Source organism: Parus major, chromosome Z (genome assembly GCF_001522545.3).
Source record: "Parus major isolate Abel chromosome Z, Parus_major1.1, whole genome shotgun sequence".
Taxonomy (NCBI): Eukaryota; Metazoa; Chordata; class Aves; order Passeriformes; family Paridae; genus Parus; species Parus major.
The window spans coordinates 3,464,885-3,490,303 of record NC_031799.1 but is presented as its reverse complement, the minus strand read 5'-3'; the positions used below and the strand labels follow the sequence as shown (position 1 = coordinate 3,490,303).

The 25,419-nt window shown below is 37.4% G+C and overlaps 1 protein-coding gene across 1 annotated transcript in view; it reads right to left on the bottom strand.

Moving 5' to 3' along the window:
* RIT2 (Ras like without CAAX 2) overlaps positions 1 to 25,419 on the bottom strand; it is a 174,130-nt gene that overhangs the window by 66,953 nt on the left and 81,758 nt on the right. Inside the window, exon 4 of the mRNA XM_015652113.3 lies at positions 19,230 to 19,421. Within this exon, the coding sequence (XP_015507599.1) occupies positions 19,230 to 19,421 (192 nt within the window). The remainder of the gene's footprint in view (positions 1 to 19,229; positions 19,422 to 25,419) is intronic.

Sequence of the window (25,419 nt, the reverse complement as noted above, 5' to 3'; positions counted from 1 at the left end):
CTGTACTATTAGCCATAGGATAATTAGAATACAACCAATCTTAGTATTATAATTACTTGCAGTTTAATTCTCACATTGACCTGATATTGCACACCACTATGGCTCATTACACTTGTTTTATTAACGCAGTGTACCAAAAATTATGTTAACATTCTTGCTAGCTACAACATAATCTTCTGGTTCACCCACACACAAAATAGCCTCTATTAAAGGTGAAATAATAATAATAAAAAATATTGCAGTAAAACATAAATGCTTAGTTACACTCTGATTTCCTAGAGTCAAAACAACTTACATAATTGCTTAGATATTTTTCGCTGCATATTTCTAAGCATTCTATTTTGCTTAGAAAATTATATTGATATATGCTTCTCCAACATTCAAAGACACTTTTTTGTATGGCAGCAGGAATTGAAATAAAATGAGTTCATAAAATCAGTAATGCCAATGTAGTAGCAGTTTGCCCTCAATATTTTGCTATAATGGTTATCAAAACTGCATTAATCTCTCTTATTGAAAACTATTTATACATCCCTAATCATCATTAAAATGTTATTTTGTCTTCAGCACAACAAATTAATCTTCTTTTCTATTAAAAAGAAATAATCTGATTTTTTTCCAGGCTTTACCCCTTAATAATACTTCTGTGAAGCAAACACAAGACAAAGCTTAAAGATAAAGAATTAACAGAAGAAATGAAAGGAAGGAACTAGAAACTGTTAATGGAAATTGCAGACAAGGTTTATCAGTCTCCACATTAATGGTCTATTGTTGCTGAAGGCTCTTTAAGTGTATCTTTTTCACTGAAACACACACAGATATTTACTGATTCTTAAAATTGATTAGCAGGCAGGCCAGAAAAACAAAACCCAAGGATCAGTCATGGAAAAAGCCACCACTACCCACGTGTCTGAATAAAACAGGACGGAGGCAACAGCTGTATTAAACTCAAAAGCTATTAAAATTCAAAGTTATTAGATTAGACTGATTTTTTTAGGCCCAAATCATTAATCTTGGTCAAGAGTTCCAGCCTTTACTTCAAGAATCTAGAGCGAAGAATAATGAGACATGTTACATTATAATACATGAGAGTACATCCTGTGAATACCTGAAGTCATTTAGTATGACTAACAACTTCAGAAATTCATATGGGATTTTAAACAACAAGTAAATACTGCAATATACATACATATACATATATACATACATATATATATATATATATATATGTGTGTGTGTGTGTGTGTGTGTATGGAATTTTCCTGATAAAAAGTTTACAAGATGGCAAATATTAGGAAAACAAACTGCATAAGGAAAGAGGCTGTTAGAGTAGAACAAGCATCTCAACTTTGCATGAATCATTAATATTTATTCAGTAGAAGTAGTCTGCTTTTACAGATGCAACATTTTACACCAGGATAATGACTACAATCGTGCAGACTCTTCCAGAACAATTGAATGCAGAGGTGATATTTACAGCTTTGGGAAATGACAACAAAGTGACAATTGCCAACCACCTCTAATGTGTCTCTGCAGGCAAAAGTTCAGCTCAAAGACAACCAAACATTTGAGTCTTAATTTGGAAGCTTTAATTTGCCCACATCTAATGTGCTGAAGATTCAGTTCTGGTGATCTTTTCATTCCTCGTGACTAAAGGAGCAATGAAGTTGTACCAAACAAGTTGAATAACTTCTGCCTTGATGAAGTCAGGGACTGCAAAGTTAAATTCATTTTCACCCGCTGCCAAGGGACACCTTCCACTATCCCAGGTTGCTCTAAGTCCCCTCCAACCTGGCCTTGGACACTTCCAGGGCTGGGGCAGCCACAGCTTCTGCAGGGAACCTGTGCCAGAGCCTCACCACTTTCACAGAGAATATTTTTTTTCCTAATACTTAATCTGAATTTCCTCTTTTTTCAGTTTAAAACCATTCCTATTTGTTCTGTCATTCCAGGTTCCTCTCCAGTGATTCCCTTTAGGCCCTGGAAGGGGCTCTAAGGTCTCTCTGAATCCTTCCCCCCAGGCCAAACATCCCCATCTCCCCCAGCATCTTCCACAGGAGAGGTCCCCCAGTCCTAGAAGCATCCCTGTGGCCCCTTCTGGACTTGCTCCAGGAGCTCCACATCCACGTGCTGGGAGCCCCAGAGCAGGATGCAGCACTGCAGGTGGGCTCTCACCAGAGAGGAGGAGAGGGGCAGAATTGTCCCACCCTGTCCTGCTGGCCACACTTCTTTTGAGGCAGGCCAGGACACAGCTGGGGCTTTCTGGGCTGGCAGGGCAGGTGGCTGGGTCATGAAACTTCACATCAACCAACACCTCCAAGTCCCTCTCCCAGGGTTTGCTCTCAAGCCATTCTCTGCCCAGCCTTTACTTGTGATTGGGATGGCCCTGACCCATCTGCAGGACCTGGCTCTTGAACTTTACAATTTTCAGACAGTTCCACCTCTCCAGCCTGTCAGGTCCCCCTGGGTGTCATCCCTTGCTTCCAGCACGTGACTGCACCACCCATCTTGGTGTCATCACCAAGATTACAGAGTGTGCCTTTGATTGCACTGCCCATGTCACTGACAAAGATCTTATCCAAACTTCTCATCCTGTGAGAAAAATTAATGTAACACAAAGACCTTAGGAAGTATGTTTGATTTTTCATTCCCAGCACGTCAGAAAACTGGGATAATAGTTCTGTCTATGCACCTAGCATTTTCCCCACATAGCTATAAAGATCTCAACTCTGTGTTACAGAAAGCAAACACTTTAATGTTGCTCTATATTAGCCCTTAGATTCCAATTTGTCCCTCACTATCTCAGACAAATGGGATCAATGTAGATCCTTTGCCTTCTATTTGACTAGTCTTAATTATGTATTTTCTGTCATTCAGCTTTATGACTGTGTAATAAAAGACAGGTTTAATGGGCCAGTAGTCCAGGATGGGAAATCATCCAGCTAGTGAAGCATTGAGGACATCAAATTAGTGGCACTGCTGATCAGTTTTTTCCCCAGCCTGACATCTGTTTGTAAGCACTCATAGCCAAAATTGTTTTGAAAGGCAATGTCAGCCTTAGGCTTTGGAGCTTGCATCAGTGAATCTCCCCACCCCTTACTACTTGTTATTTTCTGCTGTGAAATGAGACAATGCATATAATCATGCATGAGGGATACAACATTATCTGATGTTTGATCTGATGAGTAGAAGTCAGGGTTCCTGGGTTGTCTCTAACACCGTTGCTGATTCTTGTCTTATGTGTGCATTTAAAATGTACTTTAGTTTGGAGAACGCCACAACACATGTAAGAAAGGTTTCTGGAAACCTTTAGTTTTAATTGAATTTACTTTGTTATCTAATATTTTTTTTATTTCCTTGCCAGAAATTATTCTAATAAATATCACTACTGGTAACAATCTCCCTGAACTTAAAATGAAAGAGTATTTAAAGATTCATAGACTTTTGAAAAGAAAGAACTCTTGGGACCAGTGTTCTGGTCTGTTTTATAGTGCAGACTGAACATCTGCTTCAAGCTAATATTTTTGCTTGGAAAAGAGAGTACCTCAGAAAAAAGACAAGGAAGAAAACTGAAAGAATCCCAGAGGAAGCCTATACCAACCATCGTTAGCAGTAATTATCATATAATATCAATGATTATATAGTAATCACACGATCATAATATAACAACAGTGATTACTCTATATTAACACCGTGTTAATACTGCTGCACACATTAATGTATAATATATGAGTGCATGGAAATGTAAATACTTATGTAAATGAATGTTTTCATGAGAGTTCTGTGTGTTTGCCCTCTCAAATTCAGTTGTTATGGTTCGTTTTATATACGTGTTATAGCAGAACAGCAGTGACACTGAATAAATTAGACCACAGCTCTGTCTTGTCCCTCCATGCTATCATCAACAGCAGCAACTTGCTCAGAGACAGGACATAAAAGTAGATGAAAAATAGGAAATGCTACTGCTTTTTCCTTACATCTTTGGGAAATCTAAGACTCAGACACTTCCTGGATTAGGAATGTCATATTTTCCTTTAAAACTCCTTGCATATCTGGTTGAATTACTTTTTCAACCCATAAAAAAAGTCTTTTACATTTGTAATTCCTACAGCAATGACTTCTGTACTTTAGTTGTGCACTCGGTAGGAAAGCATTTTCATTTTTTAATATATAATATGCTTAATCAATTAATTCTCCTCAATCTTCTATTGTTAGGAAAAATGTATACTTTCTATTAAAAAATATTGAGAACTAATCTTAAACCTCTAAATATATTGAGAATTGATCTTAAACTTCATCACGCTTAGTTGTCATTTTTACCACCAAAAATAGTTAAGTACTTACCAAAAGAGTTAAATAGAAAGTCTATCACCTTTTTGTCCAATCATTGATGGATCTATTTCAGAGAGGAATATCTATATCTACCTGGACTTACCAAGGTAATCACTTTTCATTTTTCACAATTTATTCCAACCTTTGTTGGTACTTCTTTGTGACATTTAGCATCATGTGACATATCTTCTTTCATTTTTATTTTTTTTATTCACATAAAACTCTTTGGAAGTTTATGAAACTTATTGCCATAACCCTGTTCCTTGTATTTTTATAGACTTAATTTGTCAGGCACAAGTTACTTTTCTGAAAGCCACAATGACTTTTGCCTGCCAAATGGTTTGTATTCACATATTTTTTATTTCTATTTATACATGTTTATTCATATAATTTTTATTCCTATGTTTTCTTGTAGTAGATATGAATAGGCTCAGCAGAACTCAGATTTACTGGTCTGCAGCTCCCTGGACAGTTCTGCACGTGCCATCTTCCCTGTTGATGATTCCATTTTAAGCACAGTTAATAGTTCAGCAATTTTATACTTGAACTCTTTTGGAACTCTTGGGTGAATACCATCTGTTCCTGATGATTTGTTACCAGATATATTATCAGTTAGTTCTAAAACCTCTCCTTTCTAACATTTTTATAAGCTGCCCAAGTATTGAATTTAGAGAGCCTATTAAAGAACCCTCAAACCTAAAGGCCTAATTCCAAATTTTGGGAAACTTATGATCTGACAGCAGATCTTCTATACCAACAACTCCTACCCTGATATAAATAATGAACTAAACTTAATTTCATTACTCCATTTTTTAGTATTAAGTACCCATATTTCTGCCATTCAAAGTCACCTCAGAATTCTCTGTTTTTCCTATGACTGTTCAAAATATAGTACCACAAAATCCTGTCATTTGGGTGCATTATTCATCAAGATAAAACCTTGATATTGATATTGAAGATATTGAAGATATTGAAACAGGTAAAGGCAGAACATTAAGGTCTGACTTTGCTCTGACTGTAGAATTTCAATGAGAAGCATACACAGGAGGAAAAAGGATATAATATAGGCACTGTTGATACTTCCATCACTATAGAAAAGTGGAGGTAACCTAAATTATCTATTTTCAATCACTACATAGACAAATAAATCCATGCATTAAAGAAACTGAAAGATTAATACATTTAAGTGGATAATGGCCTCATGGGGCTTCTGAGTAACAGCTCATTACTTAATTTCAGGTAGCGTGGTAGTTTTTTTCCATTATATTTTTTTCTTTGCATTGTGCTAATTTTATGTAAATACCTTATTTTTTTTTTTTACAGAAGTATTTTCTTCTGAAGATTTCAATAATGAAACAGGAAATATTAAGATGAAATTTTGCTGGTTTTTCGTATTTTTAATTTTTAATTTTAAAAGGAGAACAACCATTCCAATACTATCTTGCTCTAGTGAAGCACACTTCTGAAGAAAAGCAGACTATCTCGTTACAAATTTAAGGAATTTGCTGATTACGAAAATAAAGATTTCTTCACTACTGTGTAATTTTTGCATAACAACAAGCCTTTACCTTTATTGCACAAGTAGAATGAAGCAGATTCCCATTGGAACTATTCCACTGTTTTTTATGAGGGTTTTTTTCATTAATTATCTTCAGTTTCCCTCATGGCCTTTTTACCTGTGCTTCATAAAAACCAATTTCTCTTTTACAGACGCTCCATATTGAAAATGTCAGGCAATTGGGATAAATATAAAATTATTTTTTATATGATAGGGTTTTAAAATTAGTCAAAGCAGTATTTTGTGTGTGAGTTAAATTTAAATGAAATAAAAGTTGCCAGGTTGACGGCAGTGGAAAATATGTCAGTCTTTCTGTTCACAGAACAATGGTTCAAACAGCGAGAGATTCTCCAGCAAGTTCTGAATAAGTAATTGCGTGTTAGATAGGCATATTTGGGCATGAAGAACAATTCAGTTATTATTAATGTGAATTTGTTCATTACTGTTAATAAGAATGTTGGGAAAGATTTCCAGAATAGAGTAAAAAGGCACTTTTACCACTATACCCTATCTGGAGCTTTGTGCTCCAGATTCTACAGTGAGTGAAGAACAAGTAACACTGAACACAACAAAATTCTTCCCCAGAAACTTAATAAGTTCAATGGAGATTTTTAAACTAGGAATTTTCCTTACACAAAACTATCTTACACAAAATTCCCTCCTAATAAAACACAAAGGACTGAGGTCTATGCTTTAAACAAGGAGAAGCAGTAATTAATGGACTGCTACCTATGAACTACTCCCACACCTGACTTCTTTCTCTCCACAAATAATTATCAAATAAGGTTAAAACCCTATCAAGAGCAAAGACATCAGACAGCAAAATACTCTCAGTCTCAAAATACAGGAGTATTAAATCCTTTAAAATTCTTATATTACACCTGGGAACTCAAGAATTTTTGTGGACATCACCATGTGTGAAGTGCTGACATTTCCCAAAGGACTTTCAGGTTTCGGTGTCACTGATCACCAAGTGCTGCTGATCCATCTATGATCTCTTTACCATTCTTTTCTTTGTCAGTTTTGGATTTTTTTTTTTTAATTTTGTTTTATTTTATTTTGGTTTGGTTTGTTTACTGGTTTTTTTTGTGGTTTGGTAGGAATTTGTTTGTTTGATTGATTGTTTCCTGGTAGATCTCAGGGATTCTCAGCACTGAAGATCCTCAAAATCAAATCAAACCACTCTCAAGTTCTAACCTCCTGCTGGTTATGAGAGCTTTATAATCTTGGAAAGGTTACCTGCCATCACCAGTCATCTTGTAGTCACGGGCAGTCACCAGCGAAATGATTTCATTAACTTCAGATGGGAAAGAAAATGGGGTTTAAAGGGAATAGGACCTCTCCATGAGCAGCATTTCCTCAGTGGGTTGCACTGGGAAATGAACTACATGGGTCTGTACCCCAATTCAAGTCAGAGGTCATAGGTCTGGAGAGTGATCAAGGTGTATTTCACTTCAAGGAAGGCATAAATCATCTCTACTTTCTATTTCACCCTCCTTCTAGCTCCTTCTTTGACTACACAAAACACACAAACACCTTCCATCTCCTCCTAACCTCTAACAAATAACTGATTAATAAAAACTCTTTTCTTAATTAAATGGAACAAATCCACACAGTTTTCTTCATGCAATATGTTGAGAAAGAGAGCAAAAGAGATCAGAGGAATGGCACCCACATTCCTGCATCAGTTCAGAACTGAAAATGCCTGAATAATTCTGAGGATTTGAACATCCCTCTCAGCCTGACTACCTGCACCCAGAACGATCCAGGAATTTGGCTTCAGTGGAGAATACTCCAGGACTTTGTGACAGTAGCTGGTGTCAGGTTTAAATTAGTTGCTGGGAAGGTTTCAGACGATGATGGGAAGGTCAGGAGGTTTGGTCTGTAGTTTAAGTCACCCCAGAATAAGCACATCTGGCATAATATCACTCTGATTTTAAAGAAGGCTGGGTGGAAACCCAACAAAACAACCACATCAAGCTTCCTCAGGTTTTAAAATCCAAGAAACTTTAAGATGTAGAAATTAATGGAATCTAGGGAACCAAGGCAAATTTAACTCATTTATTTATTTATTTATTTATTTATTTATTTATTTATTTATTTATTTATTTTTCTTTTCTTTAAAAAGATATTATATTAGCCACATCTAGGAAAATAATGGAAGAGTTATCCCATGGTTTTGCTAATGAAAATCACCATTAAATGTAAAGACACTGTGTTCCCCATCACTTCAGAAAAAATGTAATGTGAATTCAGAATTTTAGTGTCTAACTATTTATGACAGGAATACCCCAGGGGTGGCCTGTGGTGCTGATGAATATCCTGCACCGAGCACAATGTTGGTTATTACAGTTTTAAAACATGCAGACAGACACAAGCACACAGAAAACCCTGCATATTCGTGTCAGTGCTATTACCAAATGAATAAAAATAATTGACAAGACATATTCTTCTCCTTATTAAAATTTTCAAATTGTAGTCTGTGGGAAAAGTGACATAGATGGAAACAGAGAGAAAGAACATTTCCTGAGTGACAGAGGAAACAAGTACAGTAAAGGTAGAAGCAAAGTCCATCCTTTTCTTCTTTAAGAAACAACACTGATCAGGAGAAGGTGGATGAAGACACTAAACTATACCAGACACAATACAGATCAATTTCAAATAAACATCACACCATACCCTAACTCCCAGAAAGTCTTTGGGGTTCTGAGGAGCAAAACTATCTGATTAGTAATGTAAATGACTAACCCTGAAACTCTTATTTTGATCCTTTGTAGATATTAAACATCTTGAGTTTCAAGTGCAATAATGTGCTTCAATGTAATTTTAAAATATGTTATTTCCTGGATCTTCTTGAAATAGCAGTGCTATATAAAATAATTTACTCAGAGGTTTTGCAGCTGCCATTTACATAGATTTTAAATAGTAAAGTTTGGATTTTACCATGCTTCTAGATCAAGTATGTTTTCCCCTTCATTTACTTTTTTGTACTGTGTTTTTGGGAGGTAGGCAGGATAAGGGACTTTTTTTTTTTCTTTTTATTTTCATGACTGCACAACTTAAACATCTTAAACTGTGTAAAGCTAATGTTGCTATTATTAGGCAAGCTGTTAGATATGATTAAAACCAAATCTCTCTAACTTCCTAACTCATCTGGGAAAAAAAAAAAAAAGTGAGTCATTAAGATGAGAACACAAGCAAATCTTAAAAAATCAAAGATGACTAAACTGATTAATCTTCATTTCTTTAAATGCTAGGTCATGCTCTTATTATTAATAACACCATAATGAGCTGTAATTAAATTCTGGCAAAGTTTCTACTTTCAAGTAGTTTGACCTCCTACTGCAAAAAACACATAGGAAGCTATCCTGAAAATTCACATTTTTGTACAAACAACTCACTCTGCAAATGTGGCTGCCTGTATTAATATGCTATTTTGCAAAGGTACTTTTATTTTTATGAAGTTGCTCTTTACTGTCTCACTCACAAAACATCATCTATGCTCAAGTGTGAGATTAAATTGTAAAAAAAACGTTGCATTAGTTCCACCCTAATTAAGCGTATGCTGAAACAGTTTCCTGAACTGGAGCTGTAGTAAATAACGTGTAAGTGTTGGGCTGAAATCTTGATTTTGCTGATGTAAAAAAAGCAATATGTAAGGAGATACCTGCCAATTGCATCCTCTTTTACATTTGTGTCCCTGTAGGGAAAATGACAGGATAAAGCCTGAGGTGGTGTCGTTTCTGGCATGGAAGTTGGAGGGGCAGAACTGTGCCCCAGTCAGCAGTGCCTGCTGTGGTGTGCTCCTGACTCTTCCTTCTGTGTGTCAACAACAGGTTGTACACAGTGCTCAAGATTCACAGGGAAATGAGGACTTCAGCAAATACATGGGAAAATTAACAAAATGGCATTTTGCATTCAGCCCTGGAGCAGGGAGGGAAGTGGAGTGAGAGCATACACAGCTGGTGAAAAATGAACTATGGAAGTCCTTCAGGGATTTCTCTAAGTTTTTCTTTTTTCCTGGTCTCATCCAGGGTGATTATTTTGGTAGCTGGTACAGTGCTGTGTTTTGGATCTAGAATGAGAATAATGCTAATAACACTGTGAAATTTTAGTTGCTGCTCAGCAGTGCTCACTCCAGGCAAGGACTTTTCAATGTCCCATGTTCTGCCATGAGCAGGTGTACAAAAAGCCAGGGCCAGGAGAACTGCCCCAAACTGGGTAAAGGGATACTCCATACGACAGAATGTCATGCCCAGGACATAAACTGGGGAGATTTGGCCAGGAGCTGCCTATTTCTGTTAGGGAAATACCACTGGACATTGGTAAGTGGGTGTTGAGCATCACTCCTTCTCTTGGGCTTTGTCCCTTCCTCTCTCTCCTTTTCATTTATTATTATCATCATTAATATATATTTTTAAAAATAATTTTATTTTGTTTAAATTATTAAAATGTTTACTTATATTTGTTTGCTTTTAAATTTTCCTCACCACCAGGAGCAGAGAGGAATGAGTGAGTGGCTGCATGATACTTAGTTGCTGGCCAGAGTTAAACCACAACAAACATCCAGCACAGGCATTTGTATAGGCTCCTGACTGAACACCAGCCACCCAAAAAAATTATGCCACTTTGTTTTCCCTTGCAAGCTGTACTTCTCCTTGTGGTCATTGTGTAACCAACATCTTTCACTCCGAGGGATCCTAAGGAAAACTGCACTTGCAATCAAGACCTACACTCCTCCAACCCTGCAGCTGTTTTGTGTGGAAGTTTTATAGCATGACCTACTTGCTTTAGCAACACAGATCCTGCTGGCATGACTGTCATCTGAAAACCTTCACAAGACTCAATCTGAGTTAATTTTTGGGACAAGCAGACAAATCTCAGCCCAAGTTCACCTTGAGGAGCAACCTCTATCAAAAAGGCAAGAGGTGGGAGACCCTCTCTGTACCTTCACAACTCTCCAAGGTGTTCTCCAACTGAAGTCATGCCAAGTCAGGATTCAGTACATGAGGAGAACAAAAATCTCTGAGGTGGAGGGTGAAGTTAAAGCAGGTAGAGATAAAAAGAACTGGGAGTCTTTCAAAACAATATAAATTGTGCTGCTGTTTAATATCCCTAGCAGTGAAGTGACCTTGCAACACGCTCCCCTGTGTATACCCCTGGCTACACGTCATGCTTTGTCATGCTTCAGCTACAAGCAATTAGCTGTCTTTGTTTTCATCTCTGAATATTCAGGTTCTACATGATAAACATTTTATTATCTGCAGTGCAGCTACTGCTTTGCTGTTGTTTCCTCTCCTACAGAGCACCTTGTTTTCTGCATCTTAGTCCCCTTCAAATGTCCTCCTGCTCCCTGGTGAAGGAATTACAGGACTTGGTGGTTCACTAGAGGTTAACACAATTATAACTTGAGAAATGAACCAGCAGTTTCATTACAATTGTCTGTGTGTCTGATGGTATTTACTGCAGCCTGGGTAATCTGAGGCCGTGGTTTGGGGAAAGTTGTGGAAACATGAAAGCATTGTAATAAGGAGGCAAACTATAAATGAATATATGCTAAAGACTGTTGATAATCATAGAATTTCCTTCCAAAAGACTGCAGCTGCCAAATTTTCTACTACAATTGCATTGGCATGAAAAACCACATACCCTTTCTCTTTCTCTTTCTCTTTCTCTTTCTCTTTCTCTTTCTCTTTCTCTTTCTCTTTCTCTTTCTCTTTCTCTCTTTCTTTCTCTCTTTCTTTCTCTTTCTCTTTCCTTTTTCTTTTTTTTTTCCTTTTCCTTTTCCTTTTTCCTCTTTCTTTTTTTTTTTTTTTATCTTCTTTCTTTCTTTCTTGGAAGGGAAAACACTATAAAGACTTCTTTATAAAAACTATAAGAGAAAGACTTCTAAGGACAATGACCAATGCAAAAGAAATATTGAAAAATCAAAATCAGTTAAAAGTAAATAGAAGTTAGAGTCATGGAAGAACATGATAGAATCCAGATATGCATTTTGATAAAGCAAGAAAGTGATTATTTAAAGGTCTGACAGTTTTCAAGGATAATAAAACACCATGACAACTTCAGTAGTTTAATTCCAAATATTCAGACAACTGTCATAGCACCATCAAAACAGCAAAAATGGCATATATTGTACAGACTTTGAAGATCAAACAAAGGATATAATGTGATACCATGTGAGAAGGAAATATGTAGGCAAAGTGTGTGTAACTGATGACGGCAACTCCTTACAAATGTAATTCATTTCCGTAAGACACTGATGGAAAATGGAACTACATGAATATCCATGGGAAATGAACAATCAAATGGAATCAAAATGGACAAAAGAATTAATTAAAAAATCAATAAAAATTAAAATTAATAGAATGCTAGAATCACCGAGTCTGGAATAGCCCTCTAAGGCCATCAAGTCAAATCATTCCCCCAGCAGTGCCAAGGCCACCACTAACCCGTGTCCCAAGTACCAAATCCACACAGCTTTTAAATCCCTCAAGGGATGGGGACTCCACCACAGCCCTGGGCAGCTGTGCCAGGGCTGGAATGCCCTTTCCATGAAGAAATCTTTCCCTGCAGCCTGTCCCTGCCCTGGCCCAGCCTGAGGCCGTTCCCTCTCCTCGTGTCCCTGTTCCCTGGCAGCACAGCCCGACCCCCCCGGCTGTCCCCTCCTGGCAGGGAGTTGTGCAGAGCCACAAGGGCCCCCTGAGCCTCCTTTTCTCCAGGCTGAGCCCCTTTCCCAGCTCCCTCAGCCACTCCTCATCAGACCTGTGCTCCAGACCCTTCCCTGCTCCCTTTTCTGGATATGACATAATTGCTCTTCTATGCCTTATTCTCCTCCAGATTTTTTCCATTAAATTTCCTTTATTATTTTGTAGTTATTGTTTAGGATTTTGTTTATTTAAAAATCAAAGAAAAGATGAGTGCATGGTTCAGAAATACAGTCTGTAGTTAGCAGAAGCAATAACTGAATGAATCAGTAATATTTGGATATTTGGATTCTAAACTGAGATGTCAGGAACAATTTTATAAGTTTTCATCTCACCAAAACACCACCGCAAAAAGGCAAAGAAGGTGGCTGTCTGAGCCTCCCTCTGCTGTCAGCAGCAAGACAGACTTCTTCCCAGGCAGATACATCTCATTTTATAAGACACTTCCATGACATGTGATAAATCCTAGTTTCTGCATAAATTTTATAGAGAGTCTGTCCAAGTCATTTAATTTCACCATTCACAATGTCTGTAATTAACACAAATGTACCATTCTTTGTCAACAAGCATCAGTAAATGCATCTCCCTTGACTTGTAGTTCAAGTTTAGAAGGAAAATTGAAACCTTTAATTCTTTTTGTAGGGCATTGAATAATGGGAAACAAGAGTCTTTCTTCAGTACAGACAATATTACCTACCTACCTTACATTTAATGTTTTCAAAAGAAAGAACTTCTGGAGTTAAAGTACAGTTACAAACTACTTCAAAAAGTAGTTTTAATCCCAAAAGCAACAGAATTCAGCCTGATGCTAATGTAAGAAATTGGTGACACTGCAGTTTCATGATTCACAATATGAGTAAGGAAGCATCTAGTAAACAGTGCTTCATAGTCATGGACAGAAAAATAAAAGTCAAATACAATATCATATTGTTGAAGTATTGTCTCAACCAGGCACCAGAAGGTACAGACTGACAATTTTTGATATGTCTATACCAAAAAGTTACTCACACAGAAGGAAACAAACCAAAACAAGTTTTTAAGAAAATGAAGCTAAACAAAACCAAAGCAAAGCAAAACAAAACAAAACAAAAACTTTATCTGTCTCAGACTCAACTTATATTTCAACGTTTGAGAAGCATGAAAATAGTGCAACTGCCAAAATGAGAATCTAAAAGTTGACACATTGTCTGATAACCAGTCGGCTTAACTTGAGCAAAATGCAGAGTAAAATCTCATTGAAGTGAGAATATTCAGCTGGTTCTGATCATGAAAACTTACTGTAATCCTGGTTTGAGAATTATTTGCTGTTGTAATAAAACCTTGGGGAAAAAATATACAACGGAACGTCCGTAATATGTTTACACTCAGAGTAATATATTGCCCTGTGTTAAATCATGGAATCAATCACAGAATCTCAGAATGGTTTGGGTTGGAAGGGACCTTAAAGACCACCATGTTCCACCCCCTGCCATGGGCAGGGACACCTTCCACTGTCCCAGGCTGCTCCAAGCCCTGTCCAGCCTGGCCTTGGACATTTCCAGAGATCCAGGGGCAGCCCCAGCTGCTCTGGGCACCCTGTGCCAGGGCCTGCCCACCTTCACAGCCAAGAATTTCTTCCTAACATCTGATCTAAACCTACTCTCTTTCATTTTGAACATACTCCCCCTTGTTCTACTAGTTCTGTTCTACCACAGTCCTGGATGAAAAAGGCAGATTTCATGTTGATTTTTTATTTCCTACTAAAGGAGAGGGTTGTGGAGGGAAATGCTTTCAAAGGCACAGCTCCTCTCAGATTTTTGCTTGAAGCCAGTCAGGCAACTCATGGGTGGAAGGGTAAACACTGCTTAATGCTTCTCAGGAGCAAGACTGTACTGGCAAAACTAACAGCTTTGATGACAGGCTTTCCAGAGAGGCCAGGAGCTGGAAAAAACATGAGCTGGCCTCCTAACTTCAGACTAAATGGACATCAACATATTACCCATGGATTCAACTGAGCCTACAGCTGATTCCTCTGGGAAAAAAAACATATGCAGGAAAAACTTCTCCATGAAGGCTGTGATATTTCTGTATGGGTAGAATTTCCAGAGGGGTTCTGTTTAAAGTTCATAAATACTTCTAGAAAGAATGTTTTTACAGCTCAGATGTACAGCACATTATTCAAAAGAACTTAGTTCCCCTCTGAATTGCTCAAGGTAATTAATATTTTGCAGTGATTAGTAGGTAAAGGTTTTTCTATATTTTCTAAATGACCTTTCAGTAATGCCACAGGTCCTAACTATTAAATATTTTTATATAAAGCTGTAATTAAACGTTAGTATGGCATGAGCTTGAATAGCTTTAATGTATTTTTTAAATATGAATATGCTCTAATTAGTTATTTATCTGTTACACATGCATTAAACAGTAAGAATCAGGTGTTCATCTGGAGTAAAATGACAAGGTTTACCTAAAGTGAAATTATCAGCATTTTTAAACAGCTGGTCCTACATGTTTCTGAAAATCTGATGATAATTAAAGACATACAAGCATATATTTACTGATCTAATGACTTTGCTGTTTGAAAACATTGAAATGAAAATGTTACCTAATCATTTTCTTCTGTATTTTTTCTATCAAGTAGCTATGGAATATAACGCATATAATACTTAAATGTTTCTTAGAGCAGTGGCTGAAAATAGGAAAATGGACACAGAAAAATATTCTGGCCCAGGTTAGATGGAGCAATTAGAGCAATCTGGTCTAGTGGAAGGTGTTCCTGCCCATGGCAGAGGGGTTGGAATGAGATGAGCTTTAAAGTCCCTTCCAATAAAAACCATTCCATGATTCTGTGAATGCCTATTCAGTGGGGGATGGAGGGTGCCTTTGCACCACATATATATCAAGATAATTATTTACTCTGTTTTCCATCCAGTTTTTGCACAATTTTTCCCATATTCTTCAGAGAAAATTGAAAGCTTTTATTCTTTAGACTAGTGAATATAACTAAAACTTGCTTTAAGAAGTACAGACAAACCCATTTCTTAGGACATTAAAAATCACAGGCACACATAAGGACTATAATTTCACTGAAGCCATCATAAAATTAAAATATAATTTAAAAATAATAAATTCATTGTTTTTGTTTTTCATCAGTGTTTCTCTTAAGCCACAATTATAATTGCAGATTGGTTTTGTTCTTGTAGTTCTGTTGATAGATTTGAGGAAAGCAGCATATATCATTAGCTGTACTGCATAGGGATTCATATTTCAAACAACAGCTTTGTCTGGCCAAGCCACTACAGCCTGTCTGATTGTTACAGAATTGTCATTAACAGGAAATGTTGTCCAGAAATGTTGAGCTTAATGCTATGTCCTGAAATAACATGAATAACATTACAGTTGTTTTAATGAAATTCTTAGGAGAAAAATGCCATTAAACAAAGCAACAATATTAGCCCTGGTGCCCTGGTGAAATTCCAATCTGGCTGGTTGCATTCTGACACCTACTATTTTTCAGCTGTTTGAATTTGGTGTGCTTGTGTACCTCCCTGTTTGTTCATTGATATGTTAATGCCCTACATCACCAGCTCATTGCTGCCTGTCACTCCAGAGGTAGTTGGGTGTCACTCTCCACCATCCAAATGCTTTTAATGAAGCTGTAATGACAGTGCATGACCTTGAAAAGATCCCTTTCAATCTACCTTCACAGAGCTCATCCAGTTATTTAGATATTGCTTAACCTCACAAGCAAGCATAGATAAAACTTATTTCAGTGTAAACATAGAGCACAGCCTCATGTCCGTGTTCTGAAATAATGAAACACCGAAGATATACATAGAAATATAGATATAATGTATACATACATATATGCATATATATGAAGATATACACATATACATACATATAACATTAATACATGCTTAAAGCTGGACACAGAAGTGTCCTCCCACACACTTGGGCTTCAGTTTTGGTCAGAAGGGTACTCCGAGCAGTACCTGCTCAGCACCCTGACTTAACCATGATTGGCTTCAAATTGTGGAGAGGAATCTGAAATGTATATAATTTAAGTGAACATACATTCTGGATGTGCAACTTACACCTCAGCACCAACTAATTTTGCAAACAGTCAAGGAGTAGAGATAGTTAAAATTTAAAAAGAGTATCCCAAAATATGTACTCCAAAACCAGTGGTTTTTCTCTACTGTTGGTTCATACTACTTGCTTATGGAGACATAGTCATATTAAAAAACTTTATTTAAAGGAGCAGATCTGCGTTGCACTACGTTACTAGTCTTTGACTTAAGGGTCAAAGTCTGGATTGCAGAATATTTGAGAAAACCCTTCTCACACTGCCAAATCTGTTGGCATTTATAGAGGGCTTATGGAGGAAAACATTCTGAAGGCCTAAATTCTGTTTAATTGAAAACTTTTAAAAATATAGAAGTACAATTTTGAATTTCCTTGCTCACATATTCAGGCATGTTCATCAGTGGTGACTTCATAGAAGAGCTTTAGTGTGTTTATCACATCTCACAGACTTAATTTTTTATATTCTTCCCAAGAGCCTCCCCATGCTCCTTAATCTCAAATGCTGTAGGTGAAATCCAATCCAAACATTCATTCACACTAATTTTCCTCTTTGTAAGACCAGAAAGGATCACCAAAGAGCACGTAAAAGTATTTAAACCAGGCATACATTTTTAGTTGACAGTGATAAAAATATAGAAGTTCAACAAAAGGTAGGTGTGGAGGCCCAGGGGTCTGCCAGAGAAACAACAATGTCCATACCCTAGAAAGGACACTGAGTAGTCAGAATAAAATTAGTTCAGGGTGACAAAATGCCTCTCCCCACAGTCCTTTGCAGCTGTATGTTGATATACCCCAGTTTTGTATCCTTCATTGACCTGTTGGCCCAGATTGTTACCCTTCTATGGTTGTTCCCCTAGAATGTTCTCTGTTCCCTGCACACCCATTGGTCCTCATGTGGTGCAGGGCTCCGCCCAGATTATCCCATTGGTCCCTGCCTCCCCTTGTCCCGCCTTCACACCATTTCCCTTTGTACCCATTGGGCCGTGACCTCAGATCCATCCCCTCCTTCCCTGCACTTAAACCCAGACCCTCAGCTGATTTTCATCTTTGTCCCTGGACCCCTTCAGTGCTGTGGATCTGATAAACCCCCACTGGAGCTCTGTGCAATGACCCCCTCCTGACTCTTCTCCCATCAGCCAGCTGTCTGTGGCATGTTTGTGACTGTATGTGTTCATGGAGGAGTTTTTGGGAACGTAGCATCACCTGAACACAATGCTACAGGAAAGGTCAGAAATAGACTGTGCTAAGGGTCGGTGAAGGAGAGTCTGTGTACCAGTTAGGAAATAGAGCATTTGCTGGAACTTCATCTAGGGGTAACTGTAGGTAATCAATTGTATCCTGCTTTGGGATGAAGTGAATGTCGAGTTCTCTCAGCAGAACAACTGAATCCACATCCTTCCCCAAACCCACATCCCTCCCCTTCTGGTGTACAACCGTGTGGCACTCATGTTTGAAGCCCCTGTTGGGCTTCAAACTACAGCTGGATTGTCACCATTTGGGTTTTGTCACAGCCTGATATGGAGAGGAAGCCAATGATTTGGAAAACAGATGAGAAGTTTTAAATGGACATAATCAGATCCTTAAGACTAATTGCAGGCTCAATGTTGTCTTGTTTTTTCTTCAGGTAGAATAAAGAAGACAGCGAAATGGGGAGAAGAGTAACAGGATAAGTGGAAAAGAGTAAATAGGATTGTGTGAGCACAGATGCTAATGAACCGAAAACCAATATTTTATTTAAGTGTTATGTGTGTCTGTGCAGAAGTCAGATATTTGAAAGCAGTTTAGTTGCAGATTAGGCATATTTTCTGTTCAATACCAGGTCACAATCAAGCCATTCTAATGTGATATCTCTCTCTAGTTCACCAGTACAAACAATAAGAAGTAAGGGGGGAGAAAAAGGAAAAGAGAGTGCAAAGGTTGTTAAAGACATTGAGAGAGCCACAGTTCTTGATCTTGTAGTCGAAGAAATCTGTTGCTCTATGGGTGGTAGTAGCTGAAACCTGGTATAAAAATCTAAGTGAATTCAAGTCTTACAAGGCCCCATTTTACCTGAACACTCACTGCACAGTCACTGGATATTCAGGCAAATGTAGTCTCATTTATAATTCTTTTTTTTTTTTTCCCCTTTTTTTTTTTTTTTCCTAAATCTGAGGTTGAAAAACTTTTAATCAAATCTTAATATGTTTGGGGAAAAAAAACTCTGTTTAATGGCTGGAAACATTGAAGAAACCCAAAGTTTTTTCCCACAAGATCCTGACTGAAGAACTTTCTATGTTGAATATATAGATATATTTATATATATGAATATATATAAACCTTTCAACAATGGTAGTCCAAGTTTTTCAAATAAAACCAGAGGAGGTTTAGATGTGATTTGCCAAGGCTACTTGAAATTCCCCAACATATGAATGAAAAGCACCGCAAAGACTTTAATTCATTACAAGTTTGTCGCTCTTTGATTAAACATCTTCTTGTGCTAATAATTCTCAGTAGCACAGTATGCTGCAGAAACCCCTGAGGCAGCCAAGGAAAACCAAGCCAAAACCAGCAGAGAAATCACTTACCTGTCTGAACTCCTCAAGGTCTATTTTGTTTCCCACCAGAACCACGGGGATGTCATAGGTGTGCCGGACACGATAAATGAGTTCCTTAAACTCAGCTGCTTCTTGAAAGGATTGGCGGTCTGTGATGGAATAGCAGATAATGAAGCCTTCTCCACCTCGCATGTACTGGTCCCTCATGGCTGTGAATTCTGCCTGCAGAATAGGAAGAACACGCTCAGTAATCTGGCAAACAAAATTATCCATCTGTAAATAACAAACTTGCAGAAAACTTCCCCAGTTCCTTACGTAAATTCACATTGTTTGTTTTACCCTTGTAAATACTGCTCGCTGAAATTTGTGCATCATTCTGGGTTCACCAAACCCAATAATAAGAATTTCTTTTAGGGCTATTTTATTTTTTTTTCCCATCAAGGGAACTCTGTCCTCTAAGAATATGAGCTTATTATTCAACTGCCTTCATACAGAAAATACTGTGTCATGTATTATCAGAAACTTCTTCAGTGCTGTCAGTACAAAAAGATGACTTACAACTGACTGAATATTAACAGGTGTAAAAGAAACTATATTTCTACCTAGGAATTTGAGACAGGTACAAATTCCTTATTATGGACTCAATACAAAAGCTCAGTAATATCAAAAAGACACTCATTGGTTGCCACCAGGTGTGGAGCAGTGCCTAACAAAACAGTGATCCAATCTGCAAAAAGTTCTGCTTTTTCAAAGTGTCTCAGAAAAGATGGAGGCTTCACTTCAGTGTGGGATAATGTCATTAAATGAGAAGGAACAATTTCAAACAGTGCAAGAACCAGCCTCATTATCTCCTCCTGTATTTTTCTCATTTTATGTATATGTTTATTGCTGGAGCAATTCTTCTTGTTACTGGCATGTTTTTTTTCAGAAGCTTTTAATAACTGCTGCATTGTACAAAAAAAATCAAGATTTAGATTTCAGAAACTAGTCTCAGCCACTGTGGCTTGAGAATATGTTTTAAATCCAGTTTCTTTCTCAAGTTTGTTTGCTTTTCTTGATCACAGCCCAGAATAACCCAATACCATGGCAACAGTCGGTCAGGATCAGAATCCTCCTGACAGAATCAGTTCTCCAGAGATATTAAGATGCAGAAAGGTCTGATAAAAAAGGAGTACACGTATCAACATTGGAGCATTTCTATGAGCAGCAGGATGCTGCATAAAATCCTGCATTTTTTACTCTATTGAGAATTTAGGCTACAGTTTTTTTAAAATAGTTTAGTTTACATGTATATACCCTCAGCCCTTGCTGAAAATTGAAGGGAAATGGATTTCTTATGCTCTTGTAAAAGTCTCAGCCTTAAATCTCTCTCAATAGTTGCTCATGTTGATTGACAATACTTCCTGTGAATAGAGTTTCATGTTGACCATTATCATTTATTTATGATGTATCTTTTACCCGAGGGCTGTATATATCATTCAAAACTTTTCACCTGCTGCAGGAAAAAGTTCATTCAAGTAAGCTTCAAAATGGCAGACCAATAAGCAATTTAAAAGTAGGATTCTGGTTTGAGACTTACTCAGAATTTGAAAATCTCTGAATTATCACCCCATGGCACCCTAGGAGAGTTTATTAACTACCAAGCTGCAAGACATAGTGGGTCAGGTCATGACATAGCCCATCCTCTGGAAACTGGATGTGCCAGCAGTGGGACAGCAGAACACTGAAGAAGGAAGCACTCTGTGGTTTTGAACAAGACACTGAACAGTGTTCCCAGGTCTTTTCCAGCCAGCATTAGATAACTACTAGATTAATAAATGGTGCAATACAAAACTCCACATTCAAAGTCTCCAAGTTGAGAGAAGGGAGTGTTAATGACTGAACACAGTCATTTAATCCATTTTCTGCCCTCAGACACCAAGGTTTACACCAGAACAAAGATCTCACTGCAGCCCTCATCCCATGTGACGCTGATTTTCTCCTCTTTGCTCCAGACCCTTAGAACTATTCTACACCATTATTAGGAGTGTAGTCTCCTTTACAGGAGGAACACCAGGATTCCTTCAGACTAAGCAGACTATGGAAGCCTTCAGTGAAGTTAAATTTGTGAATGAGGCTTCTGAATTTATCTGGCTGTGCAGCTGTAGTCTGCTGTATAAACTGTCCTTATAAAACGTGGTAAACAATTCAATGTCAATAATGGTCTACAAGCTGTTCTGACGCTGGAAAATAGCTATACCATTAGTTATCCTACCTGTTTTTTGAACCTACTATTTATTTTTAGAGGGTTTATACAACAGAGTGGAGCTGATAGATGAAAATCCATGTTTTCACATGGAACCTAATGCCCAGACCAGATGACCTGTGTCCTTGAATTAGAAATTTCATAAATCAACTACTGTACCACTGTATGAAAACTCCACACAACCTTTTAGAAAGAATGAGCTGTTTAAGTGAGGTGATCCACCTCTAGGAAGTGCTCAGAACTTTGTACACTCATTTATAACTATTTATGGCAAACCAAGAAGGAATTAGGTCACACATTGCTGTTCAAGTTACTCACAGTAAGTGATGTTCTGGAGTACTCCCAGGATCACTCCCCAGGGATGCTTAATGGCTTTCCCTGACTGACAGGAGGCCCTGGGTTCCTAATTTCACACACTGAATCATTCCAAAGGGACAAAGTTCTCAGCTTTTAGGACTGACAATTTTGAGTCAGAATCATCTACCTACACATTCTGGTTCATGCTGGGGCATAGTGAAGACTTTCAAGATAGGAATGAGTTTACTTACGCATTTTTTTTTATGACATGTTTTTATTGCTGCTAAATTAGACAAAACAGGCAAAATACTTCAATGTCATGTTTGCAATGATCCATTCTCAGAGGCATTAAGTATTCTTTGCAAACTGGAATGAGGACATAGACTTGACTTTCTGTTGTTAATTCAGCTAGTGATTTCCATTCCAGTTTTTTGATGTTGACATTCATTTCTCAGATTTTCCCCTTGGCATGATTGCTCAGTACAAAGTCAAGGACTCCAGGGTCAAACTTAAGCAAGTCTGTTTTTTGATTTCAAAATAAGTGGTTGGTTTGTTTTTGGTTTTTTGTTTGTTTTTTTTTCAGCCAGGAACCTCAACATAATAATATATACTAAGATAAAGAATAAATTTAATAAATATACTAAAATCTTTGCAAATCTATATGTGTATTATATATAAAAGACAAAGGATTAAGAATAAATTACATCTCTTTGTTAATTTTTAAGTTCAAATCTTACTCCAGATTCCACTTTTTTCACATTTCTTTCTCTACAGTAAGCAGAACTAAAAACCCAAGATGACCTGGATTTTGTGAATTTTCAGGTGCAGATAGAGACAAAGCCTAAGGTTTTACAGATATTCCAGTATTTATTTTTTTATATTTTGTCTGGTTCCCCTGTGAAATAAGCTGTGCATCTGTCACACTAGTATCTTCTTTAATTTTTTCTGGCTGTAAAAGGAAACGCTTAAAAATCATTCAGGAATAGTACTGGATACAAATTTCTACTCAATAAAGGTAAAATACAAAACTTTCCCAAGTCAGTAAATGCTGCAGGGAAAAGACAGAAGGAAATCACACCCCCTAAAAAGGAAATAAGTTCTGAAAATTAAAGTGAAGACTTGTCATGCTTGCAGCACTTTGCAGCTTGACATCAGTCTCGAGTACTCTCTTGTGTATTGTGACTAAGACTTAACTGAAAAGTGTGGTAAAAACTCTTTTGTAACCAAATCATCGTTCTTCTTAGGAGATGAGATACTTGAGAGCAAGCATCAAGTTTGGATAGAAAAAATCTAAACTTTTCCAAAAGTTGAAAGAAGGCAACAGAACTTTCTCCTTTTACTTTTCCAATAGAATTGAATGCAGAAATAAAAAAAAAACCACTAATTCTCATAGGATTATATATTTCTAGCTGTTGTTGAAGAATGTTGCCAAGAACATCCCTTGATGGTTAGGTTGCTTCTAGAGAGACATCACATTTGCCTTTTTTCAGTGATCAGGCATCTGACATGGTTTTTCAAGGGTATCAGAATGACCTCACAATGACATTGAGCAGCTTCCTCAACATGCTTGGATGTGCTTCATCCTGTGGTACTGAGCTGCCTACTAATAACTGGAGACTGAGTCACTTCTCCCTTATTTATCCCCCTTTACTCTCTCTCTTCCTCAAACTTTCCTGGGAGGCATGAGAGCAGAGCCTGCCTCTGAAGGCTGTGAGAGGGGAAGCCTTAAGTGTATTTCTACATTCCATGTTCCTCGTTAGGACACTCACTTGTTCCGGCAGCAGCCCCAGATTTTTCATGATCTGTGTGGAACTGCCAGTGTACTTGTAGAAACCTGTTTCATTGTCTTTTAATCTCTCAAAATTCTCAATTCTAGCAACATTTTGTCTTTCATAATCCAGTCCATTCATGCAGAAGAAATACTTCCATACCTATCCTTGGGAGAGTGTTTCTATCTCCACATTTCTTGCTCCTGTGTATTCTTGCTTTTTCTAGCAGCTTTTAAGAAAACAACTTAGCAAAGAAATACTGACTAAATTCTATTTTCTCTCCTTCATCTTCATTCACATTCTTCTATCTCACATTTAATGAGAAAATTTTTTGTAAGGAACAGTATTTTTAATTAATTTAAAAATTCATATTTTTATGGATATATAAGTAGAATTTGTATGTTTGTTTTTGTTTTTGTTTTTTTTATTAGCGATCAGAATATCTTTCCAAATAAGATCAGTATTTTAACTGTCCAGAAGAGGAAACAAAGTCATTGAAGAGTAAAGTCACACTAGATCTTTATGAAGGATTGGTCTGTGTTGTTATCAAACATAAGTCTGGGTCTCATGGTCAGCACAGAACAGGCCTGCCTTGCTGACTGAAAGAGGCTAGGATTTTGTATAATAAAGTTCAGCAAAGCTAGTTTGTTTCTTTACTGTTTCCTACATCTTTCCTCCTGAACAATGCTGGAGAAGCAGTGCTGGGCTGGAAAATCTTTCATGCAACTCAGAATAGAAGTTGTTTAGAAGCAGCATCTCCCACATCACCACTTTACACCAGCAGAGCTCTAAAGTGAAGCCATTTCTCCCAGATGCCCATGTTTTGCATAGCTAAGAAATGGCCTTGTCAGCCCCAAAAAGGATAAAAGGGAAAGAAGAGAAGAACAAAAAAAAAAAAAAAAAATGGACAAGGCAATGAGCAGAGGGTCACCATCCCTGCCCCTCTTTTTCATTTACTGGTGATGTGTTTGAGCAGTAAACACGGCTTGGAAGTGCAATCCTACCCCACGCTCCTCACAAGTGTGGTGCTTAGAAATTTAAAGATGCAGCACCTCGGAAGCAAAGGTGTCATGTTTTTCAAACTACACACGCTCTCCACACATTTTGATGTCTGTTCTCTTTTTTATGATCTTGGCTTGTATCTCTGGAAGAGGTCAGAGCCTCCCCAGGGAGGCCAGCCTCACAGTTTGAAGGATGTCACTTTCTATATCTTCTTGTCTTATGTTCTGCTTGACTTTAGAACCGGGAATCTGCTAACAGATGTTCTTAATCAAAACTGTCTCCCTGATTACCACAGGGGTCGTTCTTATTATAAACTGAGGTTTTTTTATATTTATAGTGAACACTTGAAGGGGTGGGATGTGTTCCTGCAAACAGGCAGGATATTGTTCATCTATGACAATGAACAAACAAGGATAAAATGAACAAAAAGGACACAGGAAACTCAGAAGGAGAAAAAAAAAAATCTTCAAATAGTAAGAGAAGAAAAAATGAAAACAATAAAAAATATGTGAAATTTCATTGTTCACTTAAAATTTTTATTAAAAGTAAGTTGAAAATTTCTTCTGTCTCAGGAAAATTTTTTGCCAATATGGTTAAATATTACTTTTTAGCAGAAAGTCTTTTTTAAAGCCAAAGTGCAAACCTCCCTTGTCTCTCTTTATCAAGTAAATTCTCTTGCACACATAAGCATCACAGTTGACTTCATCAGGATTACATATCATCCAACTGGCACTGCTTGTCTAAAATGTGCTTTTCTTTTACCTCATGAAACAGATTCACCTAATGCAAGTACACAGGTGAGAAGTGCTGTATAGTACTTCTCTATGAAAAGCAGATAGTTATCTGTTTTTCATGGACTTTTTAGTGTTTTATTTTCTGTGACGGGAGGAGTGGATAAAAGCCAGTC